Source organism: Oryzias latipes, chromosome 4 (genome assembly GCF_053564925.1).
Source record: "Oryzias latipes strain Hd-rR chromosome 4, Olatipes_Hd-rR_3.1".
NCBI lineage: Eukaryota > Metazoa > Chordata > Actinopteri > Beloniformes > Adrianichthyidae > Oryzias > Oryzias latipes.
This window is the reverse complement of record NC_136240.1, coordinates 18,174,159-18,188,069: the sequence shown is the minus strand read 5'-3', so window position 1 is coordinate 18,188,069 and position 13,911 is coordinate 18,174,159. Positions and strand designations below refer to the sequence as shown.

The 13,911-nt window shown below is 38.6% G+C and overlaps 1 protein-coding gene across 1 annotated transcript; it reads right to left on the bottom strand.

Moving 5' to 3' along the window:
• Nucleotides 1-1,833: 1,833 nt before the first annotated feature.
• Nucleotides 1,834-13,458, bottom strand: lurap1 (leucine rich adaptor protein 1). The gene is made up of 2 exons (XM_004068066.5): nt 12,824-13,458; nt 1,834-3,816 (listed from the first exon to the last, which is right to left on the bottom strand). Exons 1-2 carry the CDS (start codon nt 13,004-13,006, stop codon nt 2,992-2,994), a joined length of 1,008 nt encoding a protein of 335 aa, XP_004068114.1. The 5' UTR covers nt 13,007-13,458; the 3' UTR covers nt 1,834-2,991.
• Between the last annotated feature and the right edge of the window lie 453 nt (nt 13,459-13,911).

Genomic DNA, 13,911 nt, shown 5'->3' with positions numbered 1-13,911 from the left:
AAAGAACACAAGGAATGGACATTAGACCAGTGGAAATCTGTGCTTTTGTCTGGTGAGTACAAATTTGAGATTTTTGGTTCCAACCACCGTGTCTTTGTGCGACGCAGAAAATGTGAACGGATGGACTCTACATGCCTGGTTTCCACAGTGAAACATGCAGGAGGAGGTGTGATGGTGCGGGGGTGCTTTGCTGGTGACACTGTTGGGGATTTATTCAAACTTAAAGGCATACTGAACCAGCATGGCTACCACAGCATCTTGCAGCGGCATGCTATTCCAACCGGTTTGGGTTTAGTATGACCATCATTTATTTTTCAACAGGACAATGGCCCCAAACACACCTCCAGGCTGTGTAAGGGCTATTTGAGCAAGAAAGAGAGTGATGGGTACTGCGCCAGATTACCTGGCCTCCACAGTCACCGGACCTGAACCCAATAGAGATGGTTTGAGGTGAACTGGACCGCAGAGTGAAGGCAAAAGGGCCAACAAGTACTAAGCATCTCTGGGAACTCTTTCAAGACTGTTGGAAGACCATTTCAGGAGACTACCTCTTGAAGCTCATCAAGAAAATGCCAAGAATGTGCAAAGCAGTAATCAAAGTAAAAGGTAGCTACTAGAAAGAACCTACATTATCAAATATTTTTAGTTGTTTCGCACTTTTTTGTTTTTTACATAATTCCATATGTGTTATTTCATAGTTTTGATGCCTTCAGTTTTAATCTACAATTTGCATAGACATGAAAATAAAGAAAACTCTTTAAATGAAAAGGTGTGTCCAAACATTTGGTCTGTACTGTATACATATATGGTACCCTCAAATTAATAGTTTGTGCACACTAATTAGCATTTTGTGAACACAATTTAGCATTTTATCCGCATTTTGTGGGCACAAATAATCTTCTTGGGTAAACAAATTAGTATTTTATTATTTTGTGGCCACAAAATGTTTATTTGTCCCTACCAAATGCTAATTGGTCCCTGCAAAATGCTAATTAGTGTGTACAAAATGCTAAGTAGTGTGCACAAACCCATTTGTGCTCAGAAAAAAATAATTTATGACCACAAAATGTGAATTAATGTGCACAAAATACTAAATTGTGCTACTAAATGTTAATTTGTGTACACAAAATACTAATTTAGAACCAGGAATGAGTAACTTGAGGAAGCAGTTGTTTTAGAACGTCATGTCCAGGGCTCCATAGGAACTTATGGATGGAAATGGCTTTTATCAAAACATTCTGGCTGAAACTCAACCAAAAACTTTGTAATACTTTCAGTATTTTCTGTCATGATGCCTTCATTGCACGTGTAATGTGTGGGAATTTTATTATTTTAGGAATAAAAAAAAGATTTATTTAAAAAAATTTGAGCAAATCATAAAAAAATTCAATGCCTAAGACTTATAAAAATCATTGGGACACAACTGACTGAACAGTGTGAAGAAATATAAAAGTAAATATTCTTATAAAATACTTTGGGACTTGTCTGTCCTTCTCAGTGGCAGACTTCCTCACTCGTTTCTTCATCTGTGGTATTGAACTACACTATTATTAAACTTCGCTTGCTGAATGATCTGGCCAATGGAAGGCAGTCGTCATAAAAGGATATTGCTTTTCTACTCCAACTGGGTTTAGTCTTTTGCACGTTTCTTTCACATCAACCACAAAAGTTCTCAAAAGACACATGCAACACACCCCCAGCTGGAAAAACAAACTCATCAGTTCACATTCAACTGAACACAGTGTTGGCCTCAGCCATCTATTCACGCAAACATGACAATTTCCCTCTAAACTATTATCACAACAGAGCAGACATCTTAGGAAAAAAACAGGCTTGTGGTGCTTAAGGTTTATAATAATCAGGCACAACTTCAGTATGAAATCAAAGTCAAGCAGGACTTTACAAATGTTAAAGAGGAAGAAAGAGATCCAGCCATATTTAGCAATTGCATACAACCAGTGACAACTAGACAGACAGAGAAGCTGCAAACAGATTCATTGAATACACAATATTGCAGTTAGCTGAAAAACAATATTTTTATACGATAAACATTTATCGATTTTTGAGTTTTGTCTTCCTGCTGTTATTTTGTTGGTCTGGATATTTTTTAAATCCACAATTTGCGAAAACTACTTTCATTGGTTATATTTTTCTCGTATAATGCTTTTCTATAACACAGTACTTATAGTTTCATAAATATGCCTAAAAAATATGTTTCTTTTGGAATTTCAGCGAGAGTAAAACAAATTGGGCGTTTAATGCAATACTTCTGGCTACAGAGCTGTCATTTCCAACAGCCAGGTGTCAGGAGTCCACCCTTAGGTCCAAGTAAAGATTTTGATACATTCCATTTTAAAGTGTACTTCCTGTCTGTTTGATAAGCATGCAGCAACTTCATCCCCTCCAAATGACCACAGTTCATACTGAGAATGACAATGTATTTGATTCCATAAACATTTTGACATTTGGGAAATCACTGCCAGTAAGGGCACAAGGAATTTACAGCACGAATGAAAGGTCAGTGATTATCAAAGGATCAAGTATATAAGTGCAATATATAGTATTTTAAAGATTGAAATCAGGAATAATGGATCAATTTTCAAACTAATGTATTAAGTTTAAACAATCTGCATTCATGAGTCAGCTCTCTGGCATTTGAATGTGCTTGATTCTCAAAAAAATGTAAAGGAAAATTAAAAACACAATCAGGGTGTGTCAAAAAAGACCCTGAGGGAAAAACTCTGACAGGACTTGTCACTGATGCAGCCCTGTCGGGGTAAATATGATTTTAATTCTGTAATGTGCATCACCAATAATACTGACATCATTATTTGCAGAAAGCTATTGCATTCCCAGGAAAGACCAAGCTGTCTGAGGAAAGTCTCAAAATGTGCGCTTTAAACAGCAGTTCCTCTTCTCTTTGATAGGAACCTGTAATGTTTTTGGTTTTGCTGAAGGAGGAGGACTCAAGAACTGCCTTGACTTAATCTTTTACAAAAATGTCACGTCTTCTTGCGACTGCACCCAACGCCAGTGAGCGTCGTACTCCAGGTGCCCTTTTCCATTCATTTTGCATGTGTCCATGTCAATATTACCATTTTTGTAAGGTTTGAGTTTGGGGCTCTGGATGGTTTCTAGTTTGTCGCCGAAGTTTGCGTGAGTTGGACTGCAGGTTTTTGTTGGCGTCTTCTCCAGGACGCCATTTGCCTTAATTGAGTGTGTTATATTATTATCTTTAATGAGACAACTTGTTTTATCCTTCTCCACAGACTTGAGGACTTGACCATCTTGTTTGGGCTTTTCAGACTTAGCTTGAGGACAGCTGCTAGTGACACCACTGTTGCCATTCTCTGGTCCCACTCTCACTTCTCCCTCATTTCTATCCCCATTTCCTCTGCCATTTTTCAGATTTGTACTTGGAGTCCCTTTATCTGCTTCAACTCCATTCATTTTGACCTCAGACCCTCCTCTCACAGAACTCCCTGCAGTATTTTCTGAGACTAGTGGTGTAGTGGAGCAGATGACAGATTCAGAGCTGGAAGGGCAATACTCGTCCATTTCATCTGCCAGGGTGTCCAGGTAGCTGCCAATGGAGATGTTGTCAAGCTTGTCAATGGTGGGGTCCTGCAGGCTGCTCCAGGAACCCCTCCATGAGGTGTCAGGACCCTCGCCCAGGCTGTACTGGCTGCTGGTCAGGCTGCTGCAGTGGCTGGTTAGGGTGCTGCGCTCCTCCATCAACCATTTGACCGCCTCGATGCCCTCATGAACGGCCAGTAACTGCTGCAGAATCTTCACATCCACTGAGCGTAAGTGAGCCTTTTGAAACACAAAAGACAAGAGATATTCATCAGTGACAGAGAAAATACTTATTTTTAGGTGTCTAAGGTATTCAGTGTTAAAGAATGAAGTAATCTGGACATGGAATAACATTTCTGTTCAGTGCAGTAATTGTTGGCTCATTTAAGTACCATAAAATGATCTACAGACCACCGAAACAGAAGGAAAAAACAAAAAAGTTCCCAACTAGCAGGAAGGTACAACACTAAAAATGGGAGCAGGAGACGAAACTGGCTTCCAGATGGAAATTCCCAGGAAATATGACCAAAATTGGCTCTGCAGGAGAAGCTGAGAGATGAGAATCTGACACAGTGGAAAGTACAACACATTAGTGCAAATGATTACAGCAACAGTTACAGCTATCAAAATCCCCCAGTGTGAAATGTGTAAGAGGCGCAACGATGGACCAAAATAGTCAGCGACTGAAAGAAAAAACATCTGCTGCTATGGAAAACTATATACAAAAATGAATTTCTATTTAGAATTTGCCAAAAAATTATAAACTGCAGTAATATCATACAACCCAGCTTGTTAAAGTCAATTTATGTTTTGTTTTGTTTTTTCCCTGGAGGGCCTACTACTTTCTTTCCCCAGATTGGATCTCCTCTTCCTCATCATTTCTGCTCGTCTGTTTTCTTGATTAATATTTAAGACTTTTCAAAACATAATCTTTATAAATTGCATCCATTTACCTATGAAAAATGTATATATATAAAGAGATACACCTGGTTGCTGTCAAGATATGGTGCTTTGAACTGTCTCTCCCTTTCAATCTTTTTTTTTTCTAGATGCAGACTTCACCTTTGAAACACTTGGAATAAAGCAGGTGTGGAAAAAGAAGCACAATTGAATCCCACATTATTTAACCAAACTGGAGCATCTTTTATGGTTTTCTGAATTATTGCTCAGATACATAGTCTGTGAATTCGTAACTTCAAAGTCTTAAACATTTAAATATTGACAGCTTCTTTGCAATTAAAAATGTCTGTTCTGAAGGTGTTTTTTTTTTTATTTAACACGTCAAAAGAATTCATGAGCAAAAATCGTGGCAGGCCCCACAGGTCTGGAGAAACCAGCTTCCTGAGTGTGTTAGGGATGGTGCTTTCGAGGACCCTAATACAGGAGATTTGGCTTCCGAGCCGGAAGTAATTTTAATAAATCAACTAAAAAAATAATTTCAAAAATAAAGTTGTTGTTTGTCTTTTTCCCATCAGGGGTTGCCACAGCGAACGAGTCGCATGGTAAACTTGGCAATGTTTTACGCCGGATGCCCTTCCTGACGCAACCCTCTCAAAGCAACTGGGCTTGGTACCGGCACAGAAGTAGAGAAGGTAACAGGGAGCAGCCCGGAGTTGAACCCTGGTTACACGGACGGAAGGCGCCGTAAACCATCACGAGCTAAACCGGCTCCCAACAATTTCAAAAACAAAGTAAGAACTTGAAAAACACAATATAAACTCCATTGTTTAAAATAACCCAAGATAGATCTTTTAAACCCAACTCTGAGGCTAAAAAGGGGCTAACATGTTTCTGGGTTATTTCAACTCAGGAAAAACCTCAGGAAAAAAATACATAAATTGGGTTAAAATGAAACCACTATAACCCCCAAAATTAGTTTTGCTGCAAAAAGTAACCCAAAAATATATCCCAACATGAAAAACCCAATAATTGGGTTGAAGAAATAACCTTTGTTTTAACAGTGAGGGCATGTGATTTTGCAAGAGAGCAACACAAACAAACAATGTAATTGTTGGAAGTTCGTGGACGTTGTAGAGAAGGACATGAGGGTGGTTGGTGTGAGTGGAGGATGCAGAAGATAGAGATAGACTGAGGCCATGGGGCAAAGGAAGATGAGTAATGTCAACGGTAGAATTCTGATAAAATGCTGAATAAATACATTTTGCATTATGATCTCTACACATTTTTGACAAGCAAGACAAAGGTTTCTTCAATAACACAACAAATCTGGCATTTAAAAGTCAAATCCAAAACAGATCCAAATTATCTTCATATTTGGATCACTCAACTGAGACAGAAAAGGGTGTTTTGCTTCACTGCACTGCTGCGCCTGAGCAGAACCAGTGTTGCATATTGAATTATCAAAGGGGTCCATCATAAGAGCAGATGTTGAAACAAAGGAGCCGCTGGCACTTCAGGGCAAACATCTGAGAAGGCGACACTAAAGACAGCTGCCATTTAAAGTTGTTTTGTAAAGTAGCTGCCAATTGCATTAAGTCAAGTAAAACCCAAAGAATTACCTGTATGCTACATTACTTTATCATGGTGTTAATAGTATACCAAAGAAATTCTCCAAAAAATCAATTATTTTAAAGAAGACATGGTGACTTATTTCTTCTAGATTTACCTAAATCTCACAAGTAGTTCTACAAGATTTCAATTTGAGGCTCTTTCTTACATTTTTGAGAATTTATATTTGTTTTATATTCAATCACCAGTAAAACCAGTGGTGGGGAAATTCAAAAAAGTCTTACTCTAAGTTGTATATAAATAACATAAAACCAAGTTTAAAGCAAATTTTTCTAAATCAATGTGAATCTGAATTTCCTTCACTGCAACACAAGTGAGTTAACTTCATGAAAACCCTCTGTTCTTAAATCATTATATTCCTTTACTTTATGAATATTACAGGTTTTCTTTAACCCACATGGTCATCTGCAATGCACATGAAACACTGATAATATGATCCAAGGAAGCAGAAGTGCATAAAAACGCGCAGGTCAGCGAGCACGGTTTCCTGCCAGAGAGCTGCATGCGTGGCTCTTAACCCGCTGGCGTTCTGGCAAACAGATATTTGGGGTGGAGCTCTGGCTTGAGCTTTATGGCTGGCAGCAGCTGAGCAGGCAGGGAAGCTGGCAATAAAAGGAGTTCCATGCCTGTCAGCGCTGAGGTAGCAAGATGGTAACGAAACTCTGCACTCCACCAGGTTATGAACATCCTCCTGCACAAAGAGTGCCATGAAGGAAGAGGTTGACTTGACTCATGGAGTTTACACGCCTCAGAGTTTCACTCATCCAGAAATCACCAAGTTAACAGTAAAAAGAATGTTGAAATTTTTGCTATTTAAAAAACTATCTGCAAAAAAAGGAGTAAGTTATTGAATATTATACCATGGTCGGGGTGAATACTTGATTCTGATTGGCTGCTGGGTGTAGATTAAAAAGTGATAATCCACAGTGATAATGCACACCTAAAAAAGAGGTTCCGGTCACATAGGATAAATATTCTGTATCACTGTGAAGGCTTCTTAAAACACACTTTAGCTTCATCATCTAGACAAAAACAAGAGGTAAGAGATGAACTTTCTCTCTGAAAATGTTGCTTTATTTACCCCATCATGGCCATCAGCATATATATCGCTTTCCTTTGCTGCTGCCGTTAAGGTAGGTTGTCACCGTGACAACGCACAACACCACGAAACAAAGTCAACTTTCTGTGAAAAAAGTGATCTAAACTGAAAAAATAACAAGAACAAAGTGCTAACAACTGATTAAAAATGTATTTATTGTGTAAGTGACTATGGTATAAGAGGGATAATGGCCTTCGAAGTGTGCATAATCAGAGATTAACGCACTTTGCTGAAGCAAGGCTTCTACGGCGTGCTTTAATTTCTGATAATGCACACTTCATTGGCAAATAAAACTTACATGTTGAATTAAAGGTCAAAAGATGCTAAATTGTTTTTGTTCTAGTACCAGTTGGGCTGCCGTTTGTATGCACAGGAATTTTTCTGAGTGTATTTCCTTCATAGCCATTAACTTTATTACTTTATTGTTGCTCTAAGTATGAAACTGAGTTCCGTCAAGTTTTGGCATTAGAGCAGAATATGGTCCTGCAGAGAAGCCTCTCGAGAATTTCTGGATTTTAAACATTTTTGCGCAAGAAATCTGCTGGCTAACACAAAGTATATTTTAATATCTAACCCATTAAAAAAGGCATTTGTAGAAAAAAAGCCCCCCAATCCTATTATTTGCCACCTTTAGTCTACAAATATATATAGTGATTAGTCATTTTCCTGCTTTTTAAGCCTGCTGTGATATATCACTAGGAATAAAAAACAGTTTTCCTTGGTTTCATAAGGACATAAGATGAATTAGAGTAGCTCAAGAATAATAAAATAATATTTTAGGCTTCATGGTAAAAAATAAAGACAAGTGGTAAAATTGTGGAGCATCTGTCACTCAACAATTAGGTAAAGGTCAGACAAATGCCTGCAGGCAAAAAGACTCCTTAACAAACACTTGATGAACTCATTCAATGATGCAATCAATACAAAGATTTTAATAAAACATAGTCACCATCTCAAAAAACCTTGTGTTGATGCTGCAGTGATGCTGGTGATACATAGAAAAGCAGCAATAATTTAACAGGGCTGATGACAAGGGCAGTGGAAGCATGATGTGACCCTCCCACACGACAAAGGCAGCTTCCCAATGTCACGCAGCAACATAACAGACTGCTGAATCACTGCCAGCTGGGACTCTGGTTCTCTCAGGCACCAGCAAAAAAAAAAAAAAAAAAAAATCCACATTCCCTGCGTCTTTTCCAGACGGATGGTGTCCTTAGAGTTTTCTCCCAGTCTCCATCCAACCTTCAAAAAGCCATCTGTTTGCATTTGACTCTAATTGATGAAGAAATGATCATAGTTCAAAATTATTTAAATTTGTGACTCTGTTAAGCTTTAAATATATTTGACTCAGTCACCATAATAGATGCTTCCAAAAACAATGATAGCATTGAAGTGCAGTTTTATTCATTGAACAAATATTCTGCACATTAGTTATGTTTCTATAGTTAGGTTAAAGGGCATAAAATGTGACTACCTCATTATTACTCATGCACCAAGTAAAAAGATGAACATTTTTTAGCTGCATTAGTGCAGACAGACTGGCCCCATCAAAATCTTCTGAATACATCACATTCTTTTACCATTTTTGTAAAAATGAGAATCAGGGAGCCTGGCAAAATTCTTTGAATTATAATCTTATAAATCTTTTAAGAATCAAACAGCCTAAAAAAAAGGAAGCCCAATTCACACTGATTAACAGCTATTTCAATACATTTTGCATTCTCCTTTTGGCCCATCTATGTTGTACCATTGTACCACACTGGATTACAAAAGGTAAAACAAAACAAAACAGTTGAGTGTGATGTTTCTGATGAGTGAAGTCTTATAGGTACTATGTTTATAACCAGAAAGACAAAACAGGAGGAAAGTAAAACCAATGAATGATAACAATAGAACTGTAAGTCAAAGAGGAGGGATTTAGACCACGGGACTGCAACCTGAGGCTTTGGAGCCACATGCAGATCTTTTTTGACTCTATTTATCATCTTTTTGGCTTTAAAGAAATATGCTAACAATAATAAATGGTTTTGTAGTTTTGGAATATTATTTGTACATTTTTTGAAAGGTCTTGAATGTACTGCTATCTGAAGTTAAAAATAATAAAATCTACAAAAATACTTACACTGTTATAATTCAATTATTACATGCATTTAAAAGCTACATTTTATAAATACATAGAAAAATAATAAAAACTAAATGTTTTTTTCCAAGCTGTGAAGTGGTACTTTGCCGCTCTCACTGGGTTTTGGTCAGCAAAAACTGGCCTCAGAAGCTCCTTGAGCATTAAAGGTTGCAGATCCTTGATTTAAACTTAACTAGACACTAATGGTGATGGCCATCAGCAGTCAGATTTCAGACAGAAGGAGAAGATTGGATCAAGTCGAGTCCTATTTAATGCCCTGCAGCTCCGTTCTCAGCTGACTTTGAGCTGACATTCATCTGTCCACAGACAAACGTGAGAGTTTGAGTTTGAAAGAAAAGCTACAGAGAAGAAAAAAAAAGCATCCTCTTAACCAATAAATCTGTTCAGATCAGACCAGGCTGTCTTTAATCTGAAAGCTGGACACTGACACTACAAAAACAACAGAACAAATATGCAGATTGTTAAAAATAGTGTTATGTCTCTTTTTTTGTTGATCCTAAATGCATTATGTGTGCTATTTTAAAGCATTTAATCTGACAGATGAAGCATCCTTGTCATTCTCCCTGGTATAATTCAAGCCTTCCTCCAGTCTTTTGCTGTTCTTAGATGTTAAAAAAAGGCTCCAGATTTGATCAACAGCAATATTTCCATCAGCAGACAGATGCTTCAGCCCACACTGGCTGCAAATAAGCATATGAAGAGGAAAAACAGAGAGATTCACAGACACAAACACACCGCAAAGGCGTGAAGACAAAATAGCTTCCTCTTTCACACCCTGCCTCCTATTGCAGTCTACTAAGCTAATGCAGGAAAGTGTGCAGACAACACTAGAATCTAGTGACTTTGCTAAAATGTGTGCAACACTGTGTGTGCATGTGAGCTTTTCCAATTGGCCCCACTCCACAGATATTTTGCACACGCACTCCTGCACATCTTACTAAGCAGATTTGTGAGAAAGTGCAATGCTCCACATCTCTTCTCTCATTTCACTACCCCACTCTCCCTGATGAATGAAGCAGTTTCACTCCCTCCATGTGAGAAAGAGGCTCTTGGTTTCCATCCCTCCTGTCTCTCTCTACTTCCTTCTTCCCCAGAGCAGCTCATTAATGGCTGGCAGCACTAACAAATCAATGGTTTTTTCTGTTGTTCACAGCTTTATGGAAACCTGAGATACAACACTGAAAAGCCACATGCATGTGAGACATAAAAAGATCTTTGGATTTTTTTTTACTGACCACATAAATCTTCTGCATAATTCTTCATAAAATTATATTAAAACCTCCTAAACGACATAGGAGGCTTCCCATGTTGTAATGGATCATTTCTTCCACAAACCACCACAATCCAACCACCATTAGTCAGTGGTGAATTCCCAAAAGAAGCTGTTTTCCAACATCTGACCAAACTGACTGAATGCTTTGGATGTTTGATGTAAGTATGGAGTGATTTCCTTTACAAGTCAGCTTGCCTTGTGTGCGACTTCAGTCGCGGCGATGCCTCGGCTCATTGTAACAACCACAGACTGAATCATCTGCTATGGGAATGTACTCCATGCATGAACACATGTCCACGAAAACAACAGTAGAGTCAAGAAAGTCACTGCTGTTTGTTACGAGATGGCATTTGTGTAAACAAGACAGATTTATTTGTTCTGAGGAAGAAAATCAGGAGAGTTCTCTGAATATAAGTTGTCGACAACACGCCAAGAAAATTAGTCAATTGATTTTTGAAGTGAAAGTACCAACAAATGCACATTACCAATGACAACAACACAAGTTTATTTAGGAAGTGTGAGGAAAGTGCTAATTATCTGACAAAAGAAAGGAAGTGTATTCGGCACAAAACAATGGCTCTTTTGGTGGTTGGCTCATTTCCTAGCAACGTGCATTTCTTTGCACAGTGAACAACATGAATTATTGAATAAAGGAACACCAGGAGCACTCACATCCTTCAAGGCAATTCAAGTAAAAGCATCACATCTTTGTCAGACCCGACCAATATTGGTGGTCATCTCTACTTATGGTTTCCTTGTTGTCTTTATTGTGCATTATCAAAACAAGAATATGGACATTTTTATTATAGATTATTATAGGAGAGGGAAACCTTATCTTCAAAAAAGAAAAGAAAACTTTAGCTTAGTTGCAGGAAAACTGGGCACACATACAGTCTGACAGTTCAGAGTTGAAGGTTAATAGTGGGGTCACATGAGGTCCATTTGGGAGAAACTTTTTAAAGTAACTATTTTTAACAGACAGGTGAAATACAAGAAATATCTGACCAATGTGGTGTTCTCTCAAACTATAAAGACATTTCAAAGCTATGAGTTCTGTTTTGATAGCAAAAACAGGTTTCTGGCCCCTGAAGGCTTTCTCCAAAAGCAAGTTAACTGCTGCATTTCTGTTTGTTTAACTGGTCTGGAGAAACATGATGTCCCCATTTACATTTAAGTTAGCAGTATAGACCATAGATGCTTTCATAGCGAGCAGCAGTGAGGCCATGAGGGCTGTGGGAACAGTGAAGGTCCCTAAAGGACTGCACACAGGAATGACTTCCCTGTTTATTCTCTTCTGTATTGTAAATGTTATTATTGCATATATGCAACATATTTAAATAAACCAGGGTATGTTTACACCAGCCATTATGAAATGAAAACAAACAATGTTTCTCTTTCTCTTCTTTTATTTAAGTTTTAAAGACCCACTCCAATACAAATCGTGTTTTTGGTGTTTTTAACATGTTCTTGTGGTATTTTCCTCATGATGGAGGACATATAAAAGGAAAATAAAGATTAAAATGGCATTTTTGTGTATTGTTGTGAATCAGGAGCAGATGAAAAAGACTGCTGGAAAAAGCTTGTTGGGAAGTAAAAGCTACTACGGCAAGCCACAAGCTCCTATCACCGCTCCTTTCTGATGCAGAGGTGAATGTCAATTTTTGGCTAAAAACGGCATAATCGTAGTTGGAAGACCACTGGGTAAAAAATATGATCAGAGTGGGACTTTAAAACACATCAAAAAGTCGGTCTGCACATTCAATCTTCCTCTTTCAAACATTAAAAGAACAAGGAACCTGTAGTAGTTGTTTCACTACAAGGTATTGGAAATGTGTTAAATCTATTGTGCAAAGTCAAGGTTTGAAGTCATATGCAGTTGTTTCAGAACCAGAAGATGTGTCAACAGATCTTTGACTGAGCTCAGGTTTCAAATCTTTGTAGGACATTGAGTTTGTAATTTCTCTCATTAAAAAAACTGAACATCTGAGTGGAATAAAGTCTCTGGACCATTTAAATGAAGCAGCAGCTTCTATACTCTTCCAACTCTTTTTTTTCTTCCTGATTCCTCTTAAGAAAGATCTCAAAACAATTATGTCACTGCAGGATGCAGTTCTCGGCATGACTGACAGCTCCACACGCAGACTTCTGCAGCACAAAACGTCCACACACGCACGCGCTGTTGACCAGGCTCTAATATTCTTACCATTTCCACCTTCAGCCTCCTGATCTTTTCGTCCAGACTCTTCCTCCCCGTCTCCTTCACGGGGTCTTGCGCGATCTTGTCTCCCCGCATCCATCTGAGCAACCCCTCCGGTGTCTTCCGTCCAATTTTCATCTCTATATCTTTCAGATCCGGGATGCTTTCGCTGGCAGCGCTTTCATCCATGGTCCTGGTGTGAGGAGGAGGAATGTTCACGTCGCTGTGGTTTGGTTTCCTGTCAAACTGCGACGGTTCCTTCCTACAAGGTTGTATTGCATCCTAGACGCGACTCCCACCGAATTGGACTGCGCAAAGAGAGAAAAAGACCTCACTGTGGCTGTGATAACAACTATCCCAGCAGATCTACATTCTGCTTCATTCTTGCTCTGCCAGAATCCAGAAGCTGATGACTGTAAGCTTCATCTGATGAAACCTGCTGACAGAGTCCAAATCCATGTTGATTCAGTGTCTCCCCTCTGCGTCCTGAGAGCGCACTCGGCGCACCCACTCCTCAGTCAGTGAGGCGGCGGGTCCTTTCTGGTCCTCATGCTGGAGCTCACTGCGCAGATTCCACCTGCATGATGACAACGACCAGCAGCAGCTGCAGCTGCAGCGCAGAAGTCAGACTGTCAAATCCCACCAAGTACTACACTGTTTTCCGGGAAACTACCAAAGCACCAAAGGGCTATCCACTACCAAAATAAAATGCAATTTTACTGGAAAATGTCTAAAAAAAAATAGACTTCAGATCTGGAATACAAAGGAGTACCTTTTACAGTCCCGTTTTCCAACCATAATATAAATCCATACAAAAGGCAATTTAAATGTTTTGTATTTGAATCAAAGGAACAAAAGTAATAAGGAATATTAATTTAAAAAAAAAGCCTGGCAGCCAAAATTACCCGCCCCACCTTTTCCGACCTTTTCGGTGTTTTCAGAACACGTGATCCACAGACAGTAGACATATACACAATATTTCAAAGACATTTTCATTTTTCAGCCCTAATGTGATCCATTTGCATTGATTTTGCAGAAATTAAGGCTGGAAAATGACCCTGATTGTTTCATGAACTATTGTAACAACTGATATG